At 45.5% G+C, this 19,023-nt stretch overlaps 1 protein-coding gene across 4 annotated transcripts in view; it reads right to left on the bottom strand.

The window, feature by feature from the left end:
- Mfhas1 (multifunctional ROCO family signaling regulator 1) overlaps positions 1–14,324 on the bottom strand; it is an 88,414-nt gene extending 74,090 nt beyond the window's left edge. For all 4 annotated transcript variants that reach the window (XM_090353977.1, XM_090353976.1, XM_090353978.1 and 1 more), the window contains exon 1: positions 11,318–14,324. In XM_090353977.1, coding sequence (XP_090210103.1) covers positions 11,318–14,315 — 2,998 coding nt within the window. In that variant the 5' untranslated portion in view covers positions 14,316–14,324. The remainder of the gene's footprint in view (positions 1–11,317) is intronic.
- Positions 14,325–19,023: the final 4,699 nt, after the last annotated feature.

Here is a 19,023-nt window from a genome sequence, read left to right as displayed (position 1 = left end):
GCACAGAAATGGTGGGACAAAAGGTGAACAAATGCAGCAGTGATACTCACTAGACCTAATGTTGAAAATGAATTATACAAGTTGTAGGGGAAGGTTGAGAGGAAAAAAAAACAAGGGAAGAGATAACACTGTTCAAGAAGAAATGTACTCATTCCCTGACTTATGTAACTATAACCCCTCTGCATTTTAATCACCTTTACAATAACAATGAACAAATAATAATAAAGAATGTGCAAATGCATGCTTTATTTTCCCCAGAAGAAACTGCAAAAAAAAAATTCATATCGGAGAAAAAAAGGCTCAGTAGAATGGGAAACAGAAGGTGTATTAAGCTTAGAATCTGTGTGTAGATACTAAATTTTGATTATCAGCTGAAGTTAGACAAATGAAAAATCACTAGGAGCTCACCTAGAAAAATAATAATATAGATTGGTTTCAGCTCGAGAGAATCACAAAGGGTGCTATCACAATATTGACTGAAATTTAAAACTCTAAAACTTTAAGTTCTTTAAGCAATCAAACAGGCACACAAGCTAGAAAAATGCCTTTAAATCAATAGGCAAAAGATTATCTCTCATTTATAAAGAGTTACTAAAGACTGACAAAACACATAGTAGAAACTTTTTTTTACCAATTGCAAACCACCAAGATGATGCCACAATCATCAGAGAACTTAGAGAAAAATACCACCATGAGGCATTACACACATACAAGAGAACGTTTGCCTTCACTAATGAAGACATTCACTCCATTAATGAAGAAACTACTCTCTATTAAATGTTGTGCATTTGCAAGGAGGAGGTACAGTGAGCACCATTCAGCACCTAGAGTAGGTAGATTGTGCCACGTGCCACTCCCAAAGTGCCACTTTACAGGAGGCATTGGGACTTAATGGCCTACTACTTAACAATTCATTTTGGAGAAAGAGTTTTTATAAAGAAATTACAGTCATCACAAAATTATAACAAAAACAAAAATTAACTGGAGTGTCCAAATAGTTAAATCAAGATGGAAGGTTAAAGATAAAATCACTCAGGTGTAGTATTATACAAGCATTTATAATCATTGTGTAAGCACCAATGCCCTCTAACTATATTCATAATAGCCTAGGTTCTTAAAAATATCAATATTTAAATTATTCATACAATGAGTATGTATTTGAAAAACCTAAGCTGCAGGAGGAGGGGCTTGAAAGAAATAGAGCAAAACATGTGCAATGATTACATTACAACTAGCAATGATTAATTTTTCCCTCTACCCTTCAAATTTGTGTACATTTTGCTAATGGGGAAAAATGCATTTTAAAAAGTGCAGAAGGTGTTTACATTGTACTTCATCTCTTCTATGAAAAAAAAGAAGAGTTTTCTCACAAGTATATCAAATTTCCTTGTACAGTTCCTGAAGAAACGGTAAGCAGCTAAGCTGAGCAGCTACTAAGCTTCGGTCTGTGACAAGCATGTATTTAGGCTATACCAACTCCATCTCTAGGCAAATGCCACAGCAAATGTAATAACTCCCCAAACCACACAAACAAGTGCCCACTGCTGGACTTTTCAGCAATCCATCTCCAGGCCCCATACAACTAATCACTATATCATACACAATGCTTCACACTTCACAATACTCTGCAAGGCTGGCCACTGGTGGCTCATACCTGTAATCCTAGCTCCTCAGGAGCCTAACATGTGAGGATCACAGTTCAAAGCCAGAAGAGGCAGGAAAGTTCACAAAGTTATCTCTGGTTAAAGCAAAAAGCTCAAAGTGGAGCTGTGGCTTTAGTGGTAAATAACAGCTTTGAGGAAAAACCAGCTAAATGACAGCATGCAGGCCTTGAGTTCAAGCCCCAGTACCAGCAGGCACACACCAGAAGGTGTTCACACGTGCACACATACTCACACACAGACACACAAATGCAAACAAAAACACCCATTTAAGTAAAAATACAAAAGAAATAGACAATATCCAATGTTAATTTAAAGTCATCCTGTACTTTCTAATATTTCAATTTAAATGCAATTGAGTATATTTCAGTAAACTGAGGCAAGGAAATACAAACTTAATTGCTTAAAGAATGAAAGACCCAGGAAACCAGCACCTTAGAGTAGTAAGTTATGTCCAAACAAATAAAATGCTGAAAATATGATACATGAGTAGTGTAAATTAAATTTTAAAAATGGTATTTTCAGTTAGTTTTACAATGTCATGAAAGAAAGGTAGCAGAACAAACAATCCGCAGGAAAATGCTAATTGTGTTAGATCTAAACTCATCTGGTAAGATTCACAGCAAGGAAAATTCACGCAGGTCCTAGAGATTATGAAGCCACATGGCTGTTATAATAACCATCATTTGGCAGGAACATGCCTGTAATCCTAGCTACTCAGGAGGCTGAGATCTGAGCATCACAGTTCAAAGCCAGCCTGGGCAGAAAAATTTTATCTCCAATTAGTCACCAGAAAACTAGAAGTGGTGCTGTGATTCCAAGAGGTAAAGCACTAGCCTTGATCCCTTTGCTCAAGAACAGCACCCAGGCCTCAAGTTCAAGCCCCAGGATTGACAGGAAAAAACAACAACAACAAAAAGAAAACAAAGATGAAGAAGAAGAACCACCACCATCGTTCCACTTTCCTCTCTGTCCCCAATGGAAAAGGTAGCCATTGGCACACTTAGGTGCAAATCTACAGAACAGCTGTCCCTCCTGTCAGCCCATAGTGGCTTAATTTTGACCCTGAAAACTATCTTCTTCCAGCTCTACATCTTTTCCAATGACCACAGAGACCAGCCCAAGAGCAAAGGCCCTGCTAGGACAGTGCTCCCAAAACTCCAGCTCAGGACCAGTGTGGTCCCAGTCAAAGAATAGCAGTCCATGAATGATTTAAACAGAGAACTCTCTACCTTATTACAAGTCCTAAATGCTCTGAGGAATAGACATCCCCAGGCCCACTAAGCCCTTGGTGTCTCCCTGCTGAAATACCATTCTAAGTGCTTGTTCCTATGTGGGGCACCTGGAAATGTCCTTCAGCATTCAGCCACAGATGGCTTTGCACAAACTTCTCCAAGATCCCTTGCAACACACTCCTCACCTCTGGCCCTCAGCTGGCCCTGACCTTCACAGACCTCTACCTCCCTGCAGGCCTCTGCAGGCTTCGCCTCTACGCCTCTAGCAGTAAGATGGGGAAGGGGACAGGAGTAGAAGTGTGTTCCCACATGTCCCAAAGCTGTCTCCAACCTAATGTGAGATGGAAGAAATAGCAGTGGACAAAAAAAAAAAAAAAAAAAAAAGCCAAGAAAACAAATCCTAGAGTGCTCTCTCATTTATCTTCCAAACCTCAACTTCTCCATCTGAAAATAGAAATGAAGGTAGAAATACCTATTCCATAGAGTTGCTTCAAGGACCGGATGAGTTCACGTCATTCTCTAGACCATGATGAAACAATACGGTCAACTAGTCTCATGGTGCCACAACCTACACACACCCTTAAGATTGGTAGGATGACAAATACAACAAATAACCTCTATGTCATGAAAAATAAAAATCTTATTAAAGCAGTAATAAAGTTGGTAAGTCCAACAACAGTACCAAGAGAAGTGTTTTCCTGTTTTACATTTTCCTTTTCCATCATCTTTTTTTTTAATTCCTTCCTTTCAAAAAGGGAAGGAGGGAAGAAAGGGAGAGAAAAAGAGAGAGAGGAGAAAGGGAAGGAGCAAAGAGGGAGAAAAAAATGGAGAAAGAAAAAAAAGAAGGAAAGATAAGACCAAGTATATCACTAATACCTGTAATCCCAGCTACTCGGAAGTAGAGGTGGGAATATTGGGTCTCAGGCCTATTGGGCAAAAGAATAAGACTTCATCTAAAAACAAACCAACAGCAGGGCTGGGAGTTTGGCCTAGTGGTAGAGTGCTTGCCTAGCATGCGTGAAGACCTGGGTTTGATTCCCTCGGTACCACATACAGAGAAAAAAACAGAAATGATGCTGTGGCTTAAGTGGTAGAGCTCAGCCTTGAGTAAGGATAGTGCTCAGCCCTGAGTTCAAGCCCCAGGACTGGCAAAAAAAAGAAGGGGGGTGATTCATGAACTGGGTACTTATGGCTCAGTCCTAGTGACTCAGGGAGGCTAAATAAGTTTTGAAGCCAACCAATGCAGAAAAGGCTTCAAAATAACCATCAAAGTTTGGCACTGTGGCTCAAAGTGGTGGAGTGCTATCCTTGAGCTGAAGAGCTCAGGGACAATGCCCAGGTCCAGAGGTCAAAAACCATGAATAACAAAAAAAATTTACAAAATAACCATGGAAATGCTGACTGAGGAGTGGCTCAAGTAATAGAGAACCAGCCAAAAGCCAGAGTGAAAGTATGGCTTAAGTGCCAGCCATGAATGAAAGACCAAGGGACAACCCTAAGTGTAAAAAACAAACAAACAAACAAACAAAGGGATAGTGCCCAGAGTACCAGCCCCAGTACAAAATCAGAGCAAGATGAAGAGCAGAGGTATCGAGCACTAAACATATTAAGCAGATTCAGCCAAAAGCAGAATGGCATTCACAAAACAGCATCCCCTGTAGCACAGCCTCCATGCCCTTCTCCCAGTGCCCTTATGCACAGATCTGGGCACAGGAAGGAAATAGCTGGAACCAACTGACTACCCAGAAGGATGGATCAAGAGGAGAGAAGCATTCCTAGGCCAATAGGAAGCAGCCTTTAGGTTCACAGTGCTCTGCTAATCTATCACCCATCTACACCTCGGACCTACCCTATCCAGGCTCCCCCAAAATCCCCCACCCCATAAGCCCATACCTTATGCCTTCTTTCCATTCTGCAAATGCACTGCAAAGGAAGGAAGAAATGTGGCGGATGCTTTTCATTAATTTACTCTTTAAGAAACCAAGCCCTAGGATTTTCAGCCGTAGTGCCAAAAAAATAAAAATAACTCAACAAAATGTTCTTTTTTTTCCATCTCCACAAGTAAATCAGCCCTGCCGGCAGTAACGTCTGGGAATTATTAGCCACGCCGCAACCATGGTGTTAGTGAACGTGGAATTGTGATTGTATCTGCAGCCAGCACTTTTCTCCATGAAACCCTTTGGCATAATGTTCTGTGGAGTTCCATGAGCTTCTTCTAGTTCACAGAACTCACGTAGTAGCATCTAGAAAGCTAGAGAAAGGTACCACCACTGGTACAATCCACATTTTCCTTCTTGCCCACATGCCACCTTTGCCAGCCACATCTTCATGTTCCTCCTCATCCATCCTCTCCCTTTCAGAGAGATCAGTGTTATGGGTCTGGGTCAGAAAGAAAGAACTATACAACAGTTGGCTTTGGGAGGAAGGGTGATCAATTTCCTTAGGAGAATGAGTATTATGTTTGGGGAACAGAAGCTTTCAGCAACCAGCTCAACTCAACACTCAATCCATCTTGATGTCCTACTAAACGTGCCTTTTGTCCACACCCTTGCATGTCTGTAAGACTCAGAAGATGAAGACACCCAAAATCCTGGAGAAAGGATGTACTATTTGATATGTAGATGTTTTAAAAATTGATGTTCAGCCTGTTTGCATTCAGAAACAAGTTTAAAAAAAAATCAAAGAAAATCCTACCTTGTTTTGCTAAATTATACCAGCTAGGAGTGGTGGTCTATGCATTTAATCCCACCTACTCAGGAAAAGAAAGTGTGAAGATCCAAAGTTGGCACTAGATTCTCAAGCCAGAAAGAGCTGAGGTTGTGGCTCAAGAAGTAGAGCTTTTGCCTAGCAAGTATGAGGCCCTGGTACTACTTTCCAGGAATTAAGAAACAATAGAATTTCTTGAGGCCTTTCAAAATACCCATGTGCAAAATACCTGTGCCAGGTGCTGCTCAGAGTGCTCTGCCAACCCACAGAGCATCAGAACACAGAACAGAGTGGATGACTGTCAGGTAGAACCACCATGCCTTTACATACAAGGATGTGTGGATTTCTCAGGTTGTCTGAGATGCCGGTTAATCACAGTGGAGCCAAAATGGTGTCAGCTTTATTCGTCCTACAGCAGCCCCTGAGAACCAGGTAAAAGTGGACTCAGTCTCTTTGCCTCAAGTAAAGGTTGCCAGCCCTGGAGGAAAGTAAAGTCACACTACCCAGAAACCAGTTTTGCAATTGCAAAGCTGAGCCCAGGAGACCTGAGACCTGGTGGGGCTTGTTCCAGGCACATCCTACCTAGTATATTTCCAAAGACTGAAAACACAAAAGAAGCTCCACCCCAGTGCACAGGAACACCTGGCTGTAGAAGACAAAAAAGGCAAAGACAAAACTACCACTTGCCTAACATTTGCAAAAAGCAAAATTCAAATCACACTAATATATAGATGGTTGGACCCAGGAAGCTAAGAAAAGATGGAGACAGTGTGAAATCTCCACTTTTCTACCAGTCTTTCTCCAAATAAGGCGCTGAAGCCCCTCACTTCTTCCCAGATATAGTGGAAGATAATGGTTTCCCAAACCTTTCTCTTACCATGTATCAAATAACCATGTCAAGTGTACCCTATCAATGGCTTCTGTGTAAAAATGAAGCAAATGAGTCAGAATTAAAATCGGCAGGAGTTCCCACTTGGAAGTGAGGGTACCAGACAAACTATGACCAAAAAAAAAAAAAAAAAAAGGTGTTGGGCCGGGAGTTTGGCCTAGTGGTAGAGTGCTTGCCTAGTGTGCACGAAGACCCGGGTTCAATTCCTCAGTACCACATACATAGAAAAAAAGCAGAAGTGGTGCTGAGGTTCAAGTGGTAGAGCTCTAGCCTTGAGAAAGTCCAAGGACAATGCCCAGGTCCTGAGCTCAAGCCCAGGACTGGCAAAAAAAAAGGTGTTACCAAATTTAAAAAAAACAAAAAACAAAAACTTTCTTAGGAAGCTCTAAACCATTCAGGGATGAACTCAGGTCTATATTTGAGAACATTCAGAGTCTAAAGAGACATCACCTAGTACTTAAGATACTATGAATACTTACAGGGCCTTCCCAGTCTTTAAATTCTATTGAATGCAGGATTTGTTTCCTCCACTGCATGATAAAGGTTTTAATTTTTATATAAAACAAACTACAGAGGAGTTCAAAGAGATCTGTTTATAGAAATAAAAGCCAAGGGGAATCAATATTAATAAAGCTAAACTAAAAAGATATTGAATCACCTTTGGGAAATTAAAAACAATGACTGATTCAATTCAAATAAGTAGGTCACACTCAGCTTCCAGTAATATGGGGATATAATAAGGCAAAGATTATGCTGTGCTCCAATAGTCAGAATGAAGGCTCCATTGAAGAACAAGACCAGCAACTCAGGCATAGAAGGCAACCGCAGAAGAGGAACAGGACCAGACAACATTATCCTCACAGAGCTACCTGAACCTCTGACACTGTATGAGAGTAACAGTGTGGAAAAGAAACCCCTCATGAAGGTAGGCACTCACGCAGAAAACATCTTAGAGACTTCCAGAAACTACAAAGCCTCAGGCATGACTGCCTGCTTAGAGGAAGTGAAGAATCTATTCAAAGAGATATTGTGACATCCAACAAAATACCTTTGTTATTCTCAGACAGGTCCACACCAGGTGCAAGACACCAAAGAGGCTAAAGGCACTAGATGGAAAATATAGGAAGACATTTATATTATAAATTGAACAAAAGAAATAATCTTACAATTAATATGGCCTTCAAATTTGAGTCGCTTTGTCATTATGCTTCAAAATGCCCTTTCCAAGTTAGACTCACCAAGGCAGGCTCCTCCAATTTAAAAACACACAGCTGTCCTTTGGTTTTTGAAATGAAATCTCAAAGCACTAAGTTCTAGTCACCAAGTCTTCCTCTAACCTCAGGAGTTGGACTTCAGTTTTTGTTTAAATGTCATGTTGGGAAGATAGACTAAGAACACAAAATATATTTCATAGTAAGAAATGTGTTGTCACACCACTGACTCATACCTATAGTCTTAATTACTCAGGAGTCTAAGATCTGGAAGATGGAGGGTCCAAGTCAGCATGAACAGAAAAGCTAGGCAGATTCTATTTCCAAAATAACCTGCAGAATAACCTAGCCTTGATAAAACCCAAGGACAGTGCTCAGGCCTTGAGTACAAGACCCAGAACTGGCACACAAAAAAAAAGTGTGGGAGGGGGAATCCGTGGATTGAAATTTTCTTTTGAATTAAAGTATGTTTTCAATTATCTAAGGATTTGGTAATGGATGTCTAAGGAACTGCACATTCAGTGTGATTATTGTTCCCATGTTATCTTCAAGCTTTTATCATTTTAGCTTTTACCAAATCTTGAGAACTGTAACAATTACTACAAATTTACAAACAAAATTACTACAAATGATGGTATCACACATTATGTTTTCCCTATCTTCATAATGTTTGGAAACATGAACAATTCTGAATCCTATGCAACTTTGGGGGAAAAAATCCACAATCTTAAACAAATAAAAAAGGTAATATAGCTGGGCGCAGTGGCTCACACCTGTAATCCTAGCTACTCAGGAGGCTGAGAACTGAGGATCAAGGTTCAAAGCCAATAAAGGCACAAAAGGACCTGAGACTCTTATCTCCAATTGACTTCTAGAAAACGGGAAGTGAAGCTTGACTCAAGGGTAAGGCAGTAGCCTTGAGCTGAAGAGCTCAGGGACAGCACCCAGGCTGAGTTCAATCTCCATGACCCACAAAAGAAAAAGTGTGTGGGGGGGGGGGAGGAGGAGTAACATATATTCAGTCTATATTTTTAAACTAATGGTTCATTTCTATTTAACACAGAAGTTTCCACAGCTTTTCAACATCTTTTTTTTTTTTTTCACATTCCTCATTAAAAAGGTAAATAGGACCAGGAGGCTGGCATTCAGCATCTGTGGTCTTAGCTACTCAGGAAGCATAGATCTGTAGATCACTATTAAAAGCCAATCCACAGAAGACAGCCTATAAGACTCTTTTTTCTAATTAACCACCAAAAGGCAAGAACTGAAGCTGTGTGTCAAGAGGTAGAACACCAACCTTGAGTGGAAAAGCTAAGAAGGCACAAGGCCTAGGACCCGAGTTCAAGCCTCAGTAACTGGCACCAAAATACTTAATTAACTAAAAACAAATGGCAAATAGGAAAAACAATAACGAAACAATGGAGTTGTTTCTGCATCTCACATCAAGTTTATTTGTGGAATGACTGCTAATTTTTTTTTTTTTAAAGGGCCGGGAGTTTGGCCTAGTGGTAGAGTGTGTGCCTAGCATACATGAAGACCAGGATTCAATTTCACATACATAGAAAAGACAGAAGTGGTGCTGTGGCTCAAGTGGCAGAACACTAGACTTGAGAAAAAAAGGCCAAGGACAATACTTAGGCCCTGAGTTCAATTTTTTTTTTTTAAAGACAAATGAAGTTAAAGGAAAAAAAATTCCAAGCCCATTGTTTACTTCTCAAAGATTTTGTAATTTCTATGCACAAATCTTCCCTTGTTCAACAACCTATGCACTTTCCTTTGTTAATGACATTACTATTGCATCCTCTCTGAATTAAGAGCTGATTTTAGGGAGCTCCCTCAACAAATTACCTTTATGCGAACACTTCATTCATGCAAACACTTTATACAGCTTAGTAACCCAAAAAGGTATTTTACTTTTCATGAAGAAAAATACAGTGGCCAATATAAGATAAACTAGAGTCTACCAAGTCACAGACTGTGACAAGATACCCAGTAATCACACAGAAAGGATGGCTCAGTTGACTGGTAACTGAATATGGTGTCTTCTTTTCAATCTGAAGATCTAGGACAGTGGAAAGAGGCTACCTTTGGAAATATTGGTATCTAGACCTCTCTCCTACTACAGGAGGTGCAGCCAGAACAAAGATCAGAATAGCATTCAGTCTTTCATTTCATCACTCCTTCGTACTCTGGGGGATGGAGGTGAAAGACTGTTGCTGTCAGGCTTGTACATAGGATTTTTTGTAATATTATTACAAATATCAGCTATTTAAAGAATTACAAAGGATGTGTAAACAGACAATTCCCAGATGTCTGAGTCCTGTTTGAGACTCATGAACAAAGCCCCTCAAAATCCCAGGAAAAAAAAAAAAAAACCTATGGAGACATTAAAAAGATCAGTAGTTTCTAGGGTTGGGGAAAGGGGAAAAAATTAGTGGGGTATGAAGAATTAGGACAGTATATTAGTGTCATACCATGTATGATGCTACAGTGATAAATACCATTATTTTCTTTTCTAAACACAGAATATACAACACACAATGAACTCAATGAAAATGACAAATTCTGGATGATAACACCATGTTAATACATTAGAACAAATGTACCTCTTTGGTGCAAGGTGCTACTAATGAGAAAGATCATGCATGTATGAGAGCAAGAAAAATATCCTCATACTTTGTGTTCAGTTTTGCTGCACACTTAAAATGGCTCAAAAAAAAAAAAGGAAAGTCCTTAAAGATGTTAGAAATGTCTCAGATAACTAGTCATGGAATTCTCCCACCTGCCAAAAGAGGAAGAAAAAAAATCTGTTGGAAAACATTCACTAGGAGGTTCTTGTCAGTGTCTGACAAGAGTCAGACTTTTATAAACCACTACCAGAAAGCCTCATCTCTTAACATTTCCCAAGAAATAAATCTTAAGCTAAAGCTTAAAATTGCCAGGAAATACTCCAGGAGACTCCCCTCTGAGACTTCAGTCGTCTCTCTCTCTCTCTGGTGCCCTGGAGCTGCTGGCTCAAACAAAAATCTCAGGATTTAGTCATGCATTGGTCTGAAATGTCTGTCTTTATTCATCCATCACTCATCTTCAATTACCCAACATTCTTCTCTGGAATTTCTTAGGAAAACAAAGCCACAACCCACTTGATGATTACAACCTACGTTTAAACAAAACAATATGACCAAAGACACTTACAAGTAGGACTCCTTTCTATAGACAAAGCTAACACAGACAAAAACCAAGGCTCGGCAAGTGACTAATGTCACAAATGTCACACACATCCCAGCTTCTGTTTAACCACCTGAAATTTTCTTGCAAAAAAATGAGGCAGAATTGGGAAGAGAGAAAAGACTGAAAATGTCATGGTTTTGGAAGTCTAACTCTTCCAGTGAGGAGAAGATGACACATGGGTAGCATGCATTTCATATTGTTTAGGTACTGCTTGCCATTGGCTTGTCGCCAAACCTCCCTATATTTAGCTAGAAAAGCTTTCCTGGGGAAGCTGTGAAGTAAACTTTTTTTTTCCCCAAATGAGGAATAAACGTCTCAAAAAAGAAAAGCAACTTGAAACAGCAGAACAGACCACAGCAGAGCCAAGCAACTCCCTGCACTTACCTGGGAAAGCATGTGGATTGGGTGACCCTCTCTTAAGGCACTTAGAACAAAGAATGTGCACGGTGTAGTGCAGTCCAGGCCATTCCTGAAGTAGGACATTCAGTTCCTCCACCAAAGGGGTGATGGCTTGCCATGCGGTCCATATATTTGGTAAGGAAGCATGGCTGGCAATCGAGAGGGTGTCTGGCTGCAGGACCCCCTTGGCAGGTCTGTAACTCACTACCACAGGAACTTTCCCTCTGTATGCAAAGATCTGGAACTTTCCATCGAACCTGTGTACCACATGGCTGTTGATCTGGACACTGTAGCGTGCAAACAAGCCAGGTGGAAACGTGAAGGGAAAGCTATATTCAATCTGCAATTGCTCGGCTACAAAAGACTGCCCAGCTAGGTTGGTTCCGTTAATCCAGGCCTCTGCGTGAGGTACTTCATTCTGCACATAGCAGGGGAATTTGTACCAAGCCGTGGATCCATTCAAAGGCTTGCCCTTCTGTTTATTGAGGCAATAACAGAGTCCCATCTTCTCCAGCAGCCCCAGTAGCAGCTGCAAGTCCTGTTGGGCCTGGACATGAGGCTTAAGCAGCAACCGAATGACATGGGCTGGGAGGAGCCCATGCAACAGAAAGCCTTCCACATAGTGATGGAGTTGGGTGGCCCGGAGCAGGTCCTGGCTCACGGTGGATAGAGTCATGACAGGAGAGCTTTCTCCATCCCCTTCGCCCTCTCCGCTGGTCCCCAGGAGCAGTTTGTGCAGCAACAAGGAAGCATCCCTCTGGAAGAAGACGTTGAGGATGTCGATGAGGCGGGTGAGGTTGTGGAAGACGTGCTCTTTGAGAGCAGGGCTGTCCTCGAAGTAGAGCAGCTTGCCGCTCTCATGCAAGTAGGACAGGGCGCTCTGCAGCCGGTCCTCGGTCAGCCCTGCCTGCAGTCCCAGGCGCGCCGAGTCCCACCAGCTCAGCCAAAGGCGCTGAGCCTGCGGGGGCTGGAAATGTAGCTCCTCCAGCACCTGCCAGGAGCGAGGCAGGACTCGGTGTAAGTTGGGGAAGATTTCCCGGTGCTCAGCCACCGACAGCAGCTTGTCCCGCAGCCGCTGCAGTTGCGCGGGGTCCCTGCAGCTAACGGGCAGCACTGGAGAGAGGATCTGCAGCCGGTGGTTGAGCAAGTATTGAAAATGGGCCTTCCGCCGCCTCAGGTTCTTGTCCGAAACCCCGTAGTAGGCCGCGTGCGGGCTGGCCGAGCGCAGCTCGAAGTCCCGGGCCAGGGCCTCGTCCACCACCTGGGCCAGGCGACTCAGGCCTTCGGCGTTATGCTTCTCCTGCAGGGCGATCTGCCGGTGGATATCCAAACACTTCTCCTCCAGCTCCCGCTCTCCGCACAGGTCGGCGTGCGTGCCCACGATGCACACCACGGCATGGGGCACCCTGGCCCCCACCCGATGCAAGAAGGAGCCCACGGTGGTGGGAAAGCGGCGAGGCTCATAGGTGGCCAGATTGACCACCAGCACGTTCAGAGCCCCCGGGGAAAGGAAGAAAGGCTGGATCACCTCATAGCTCTCATCCCCGGCCAAGTCATACACGATGAACCGCAGGCCGCGGGACGCATCCGCCGTCCAGCTGGTCACCTCGATGCCCTTGTTCCCAGCGGGAGGAGAAGGTGCGTAGGCCTTCTCCTTGTCCCCTGCTCCTGGGCTGCCCTCCGTTCTCTCCTCCGTGAGGCAGTGATGGAGCAAGGTCTTTCCCGCAGCCTTCTGGCCCATCAGGAGCAGCTTGAGGCGAGGCTGCACGGCTGGCTGGGAATGAGCCAGCTCCTTCTGGTAGGCCGCAATGTAGGGGATCCCCTTCATGCAGACCTCGTAGGGGGGCTGGATCAGTGGGTTGTCCTTAATCTTCCACAAACCCACTCGGGAGAGCTGACCAAAGTTATCGGGCAGCACAGCGATCTGGTTTCCTTGCAACACCAGCTCCTCCAAGCCGGTCAGCTCCACGATGGAGTCCGGCAGGTAACGGATGCGGTTATTATCCAGCCACAAGGTGAGAAGCCGGCTCAACCCGGAGATAAGGGATGGCACTGAGGTGAGCTGGTTGCGGCTAAGGTAGAGCTCCTCCAGTCCGGCCAGGGGCAGCAGCGCGGCAGGGAACTCTTCAAAGAGGTTGGAGGAGAGGTTGAGCATTTTGAGTCTTTGCAGGCGGCTGAACTGGGCTGGCAGGGCCTGCAAGCCGTTGTTGTCTAACATGAGGCTCTCCAAACTGGCCAGCTCGCAGAAGCCGCTGGGCAGGGTGCCAAGCTCGGCTCCGCTCAGCCAGAGGATCTTCAGGCCACGCAGGTTACTGATATCCTCAGGTAGGCCTCGCATCCGGTTGCTGGACACGTCCAGCTCCTCCAGGGCGGCCAGCTGCAGCAGCTGCGGGGGGAAGGCCGTGAGCTGATTGTGGTCCACGTCGAGGGTGCGCAGGCGGTGGAGGCAGGAGAAGGAATCCGGCAGGTGCGCCAGCCGGTTGAAGCTGACATCCAGCTCCTCCAGGTGGCCGAGGGCGCCCAGCTGGGTGGGCAGGCCAGGCAGCTGGTTGTGGCTCAAGTTGAGCTTGCGCAGCTCCCGGAGGGCGATCACCACCTCGGCGCCCAGGGTGGTCAGCCGGTTGTGGCTCACGTCCAGCTCGGTGAGGTGGTGGCCCAGCTCCGCCACGGCCGGGGGGAGCCGGACGAAGCGGTTCCTGCGCAGGACCAGAACGCGCAAGCTACCCAGAGCCGACCCCAAGCCGTCGGGCACCTCCTCCAGGCCGTTGTTCCCCAGGTTCAGCACCTCAATGTCCCCGATGTTGGCCGGCAGCACGAGCTGGGGAGCGTCGGGCGATTCTAGCTGATCGGCTCCGGCTCCCGGGCAGCCCCCGGCCACGCTGAGGGTGAGCTGGCGCAGGTTGCTCCGCAGCTTCCTGGCGCGCAGGGCGGCGTCCCGCCACAGCCTCACCGTCTTCAGGTTGCCACAGTCCTTCCCAGCCATGGCGGGACCCGGGCCCGACACCCTCACGCGGGCGCGGGGCCCCGCAGCGGCATGCCGGCCTGCTCCCGGGCCCTGTCGCTCCCGCCGCTCCCGGGCCACCACCTCTGGGAGGCGGTGGGGCCGCGGGTCCTAGCGCAGCCGGCGGCCGGGCGCCCGCGGCTGGGGGGCGTCGGCGACGCGAGCAGCTCTGGGGGGCGCCCAGCACGCGGCGTAGAGGGGGGCTGCGGCCGGCGCGGGGTGCAGCTCGCATTCTCCGTCCTCCCGGGCCATGGGCGCGGCGCCCCGGGGCTGGCGGGGCCGCCGCCCGCCGCCGCGCCGCGGAGGATGCCTGCCTCCTCCGCCTGCTGCTCCTCCGGCTCCGCCCGCCTCGCGGCGCCTGGCTGCCCGTCTCCGGCCCCGCTACCCTCGCAGCCGCGGCCCCGCGGCCGGCAGCGTCGTCGCCTCCGCGAGCTCCGGGAGGAGGGCGGCGCTGGGCTCCGCGGCGGGCATGCTGCGGGCGCAGGGCCGGGGCGCCGCGGCGAACGAGGACCGGCGGAACCTCTCGGTGTCCGTCTCCCCGGAGCTCGGGCGGGAGCGCGACCGCCGCCGCGTCCACGGCGCGGAGAGGGCGCGATCGGGAAGCGGCAGCGCCGCCACGTGACCGGCGGAGGCGCCGCGTGTTACCGGCACCGCCCCGGGAGGGGGAGGGCGGGAGCCCGGAGCGAGCGCCCGGGTGCCGGGCTGGGGGCACCGGACCCGGGACGCGCGCGCGGAGTGTGCCGTGCCTCTCCCGGGGGAGACGTCCTGGCGGCGGATCTGGGGCTTTGGGGCTCCCCCGGGTGGGTTCGCCGACGTCTGGCTCTTTGTTGGTGGCGCTTCTGACTCCAAGGACCTCCACCCCAACACACGGGGTTCGCTGGCTTCCCTTATTCTTTACAGCTGCTTCCCCTTCCAGACACCTTACATCCACACCGTCCTGGCACAGGCAAGATTCGGGGACCGTAGGCCTTTACAGAAGCTTAGAATGATAGGATCATTAAACAAAAGATTGAAGAAAAAGCAGGCCGCCACCATTCATTCATTTGGTAAACATTTATTGCTAACCAGTTTTGTCCCAGACCAACGAAAAGCCCAGTTTTCAGCTCCCAGGAGTGAGCTTTGAAGGAATCACCTCCCTCACCTAATGTGTGTATGGGGAGGGAGCAATGCGAGGTGTTTGATCTTGGGGTATTCCCTTTATCTTCACAGCAACAGCATGGAGCAAGTAACACAGCCTTCTTGGTACAGTACCTGTTGTTCTGTAGGTTTAAGAAAATGACAGCTTGTTTCAGGCAAACTCCACTCCCCTTTGAGGTTTCTCTTTCTTTGATTTCTTCAGAATTTGCCAGAGCCTGTGACTTTTTTTCATGTCCACCGTTGCCTCATGAATGGAATCCTTTCATTTTTCGTTATTTTCAAAGAGGCAGAACTACACTTAATTGGTTAAATACACCACTCCACACATGGCAGCTCTGCCCCACACTGTGGTCATTTGAGGACTATTTGCAGCACAGTTATTTGAGTAGCATAGTTTGTCTCTTGAAAGAGAGCAACCCAGTGATGATTATCAAGCTTTGGCCTGCATCCTGTAACTGGAGGATGTCACTCTGGTCAGATTTCACTTGACACCCCAGGAGAAACATAGGTAAGTAATTCCACAGCCACAACTGATCTATATTCACTCTAAAGGACTTTTGGGGAAATTAAAATTGCATAAGGATTCCCTGCTACCCTCACAGACAGGGTAGGGAATTTATTTACAAGAAAATTCCTAAGTTATGAAGGTTGATGTTTTCTTCACAAAGACAGAAAGGGGTCTAAAGACAGTAAATGACTTTACAGTCTGAAGGAAAAGGAAAAGTAGAGAGGGGTACGCTGACTCCTCTGGTGGGATGGTGTCAATAACCTCATGCTTGATTGGAGAGTGTTATAATCTGAATCTGGACTGGCCTCAACAGCCCATGTGTTGAAGGCTTAGTGCCTTGCATGGTGGTGGTGCAAACATTAAAGAAAGTAGGGCTTCAGGGGAGGAAATTAGGTTATTGATGTCCTCAAAGATGATAATGGGGTCAGGCGTTGGTGGCTCATACCTGCAATCCTAAGTACTCTGGAGGTGAGATCTGAGGATCAGGGTTGAAAGCCAGCCCAGGCACAAAAGTCCATGAGATTCTTATCTCCAATTAACTACCAGAAAACCAGAAGTGGGGCTCTGGCTGAAAGTGGTAGAGCTCTAGCCTTAAGCTAAAGAGCTCAAGGACTACGCCCTGGCCCAGAGTTCAAACTCACCACCAACCAAAAAAAAAAGATGACAATGAGAAGCTTTCTCCTCCTCTCTTTCTTTTCCTGGCTGCCATAAGGTGAGTAACAACTTTCTATTACAGCACAGAAATCTGACTAACACAAGCAGGATGAGGCAGTGTTTCTAAGTAATTCCAAAGGAGTTGCTCATGAGCATATGGTCCGGTCCTGAGGAATGTACATGGGGCTTGACTATAGCTGGCTGCCCATATGGCCCAATGGTACTCTTGGCCTTAAAAAATGGTACACTCTTCTTAAAACAACAATAACAAAGCAATCTTCTCAATTTTGAGAACAGGGTCCCTGGTCAGAGTGCCTGCTCTGCAGGGCACACAGTCTTTTAGAGGCCAGGAAGAATATACCTGAAGAGACAGTGCATTAAATCAGGCCTTAAGAGTCATGGCTAGTTAAAGAGGAAAGTCCTGGGCATTACAGATGATGGTCCTTCATTTTCACATCTTCAATACCAGTCTGAAACAGCAGGAAAGCATGCAGGAGTATAGGTCTTATCTCTTGCTAAGATCAGAAGTGAGCTTTCACTGCTATTTTCTTTTGCTTTGTCTTCAACATACTCAATTTTCCTCCATCCCGAAAAGATTTCTTCTTGCTAATGCTTGGACTTTGGTCACTTGTGCCATTTCCTTTCCCTGTAAAATAGTTTACAGAGGTGCTCACAGTGTGCCAGGCTCTTCTCCTGGTTCCCTCATGACATCAGCCTGGCTCTCTCACCTCAGCCCCTTTCTCCTCTCCCCAGGAACCTTCCATCATTAACAGTAGCAAACATTCTCTGGAAAAGTTCTCTTCCTTTGGAAATGTTTTCCTTTCTTGGTATATTAGGTATTCTTTTATTTGTTTGTCTATCTATTTATTTATTTTTGTGCTGGTCCTGGGACTTGAACTCAGGGCTTGGACCTTGAACCTGAGCCTCTTTTGCTCAAGGCTAGTCCTTTACCACATGCACCTTAGAACCACTTCCATTAGGTGTTGTTTTAATGTTTTAGTTTTTTAAAGAGGTTGTAAAGGCTACTTTATTCTAGACATCAGGTTTGCAATTAGAATAACTCCTTCCAAATGACCACCTGTAACTACACAGGCAAATAGGTCATGGTTTGCCTAGATATGGATAGCTTCTTATGGCAGATAACTTACTGTACATTTCTTATATTATTCTTATATTAAGAAGTATAATTCTGAGGATCATATAAGAACTCTTTTCCACTTAGTCTTCATTTTGTCAATCACAAGCAACCCAATATCCCCATTTGCAAAAGGCTGAGATATTTCCCAGAATGGAAGAAAAACATTGTGTGCTTAATTAAAATCAGGAATTAGTTTTGTTAAAACTAGAAAACAAATACAGTTAGTCCACTTACTGGGTCTTTTCAAAGAGCCCTTTACCTGGCTCTTCCTTCATCTTCATGAAGTACAGCACTTTCATTTGATTCAGTAGCTTTAAACTTTCTGACTAAGTCTGACTTCCTTTACTTCACTGCTTAGAGAAGATATATGTGGGCTGGAGGTTCTAACCAATTTTGTAGTATGAAAACTACCTGTATGGTCATGAAAGAAAATTTGGCAGTTCCTTAACACTGTAAGCACAAAGGGTTGAGGTATAGCGCTTCCTGAGAAAATAAACTTGAACTCTCCCTGATGTTTAGAGATCTTAAATTTTGTTTTTAGTATGATGCAGAATGAGGTTGCATACATTTCTCCTCTCCTATAATTTTATATTCTACCAATAATTTGCTTTGAATGAGCAAAAATGACTGTGTTTCCTCCTACCCAGCTAAAAGTAACTAAGTATATCTCATTTTTGTTTTTTTGGTTAGTCCTTGCTCTCCTTGGTTTAGCTGTATAGAGTGGTGAGATTCAAAGGAAAACAAAGGAATGGATGAGAAATCCTTCTATAAGATTTAGTGATATCCCTTAAAAGGTTTTCTTTGTCCCCAAAAGAGGATTAGAAATAAGCCTTAAAAGGTAACACCAGGCCATATATAGTAGCTCACATCTGTAATTCCAGCTACTTGGGAGGTAGAAAATCATAGTTCAAGGCCATCCCTGTCAAAAAGTTCAAGAGGCATCATCTCAAACAGTACTTGAACATCATGATTCATGCTTACCATCCCACCTACATAGGAAGCAAAAATAGAAGGATTGGGGCTGAGAATGTAGGTAGTGATAGAGTGCTAACCTAGCGTGAGCAAAGCCCTGGGTTCGATTCCTAGGAATCACATAAACAGAAAAGGCTGGAAGCGGAGCTGTAGCTTAAGTGGAAGAGCATTAGTCGTGAAGAAGCCAAGGACGCTGCCCAGGCCCTGAATTCAAGCCCCAGGGCTGGTGAAAAATAAAAATATAAAAGAAAGAAAAAGTGTAGTCTAGGTTGGTACCAGTA

Source organism: Megascapheus bottae, chromosome 20 (assembly GCF_031878675.1).
Source record: "Megascapheus bottae isolate mThoBot1 chromosome 20, mThoBot2.hap1, whole genome shotgun sequence".
NCBI classification, from domain to species: Eukaryota; Metazoa; Chordata; class Mammalia; order Rodentia; family Geomyidae; genus Megascapheus; species Megascapheus bottae.
This window is presented reverse-complemented; position numbering and strand designations above follow the sequence as displayed.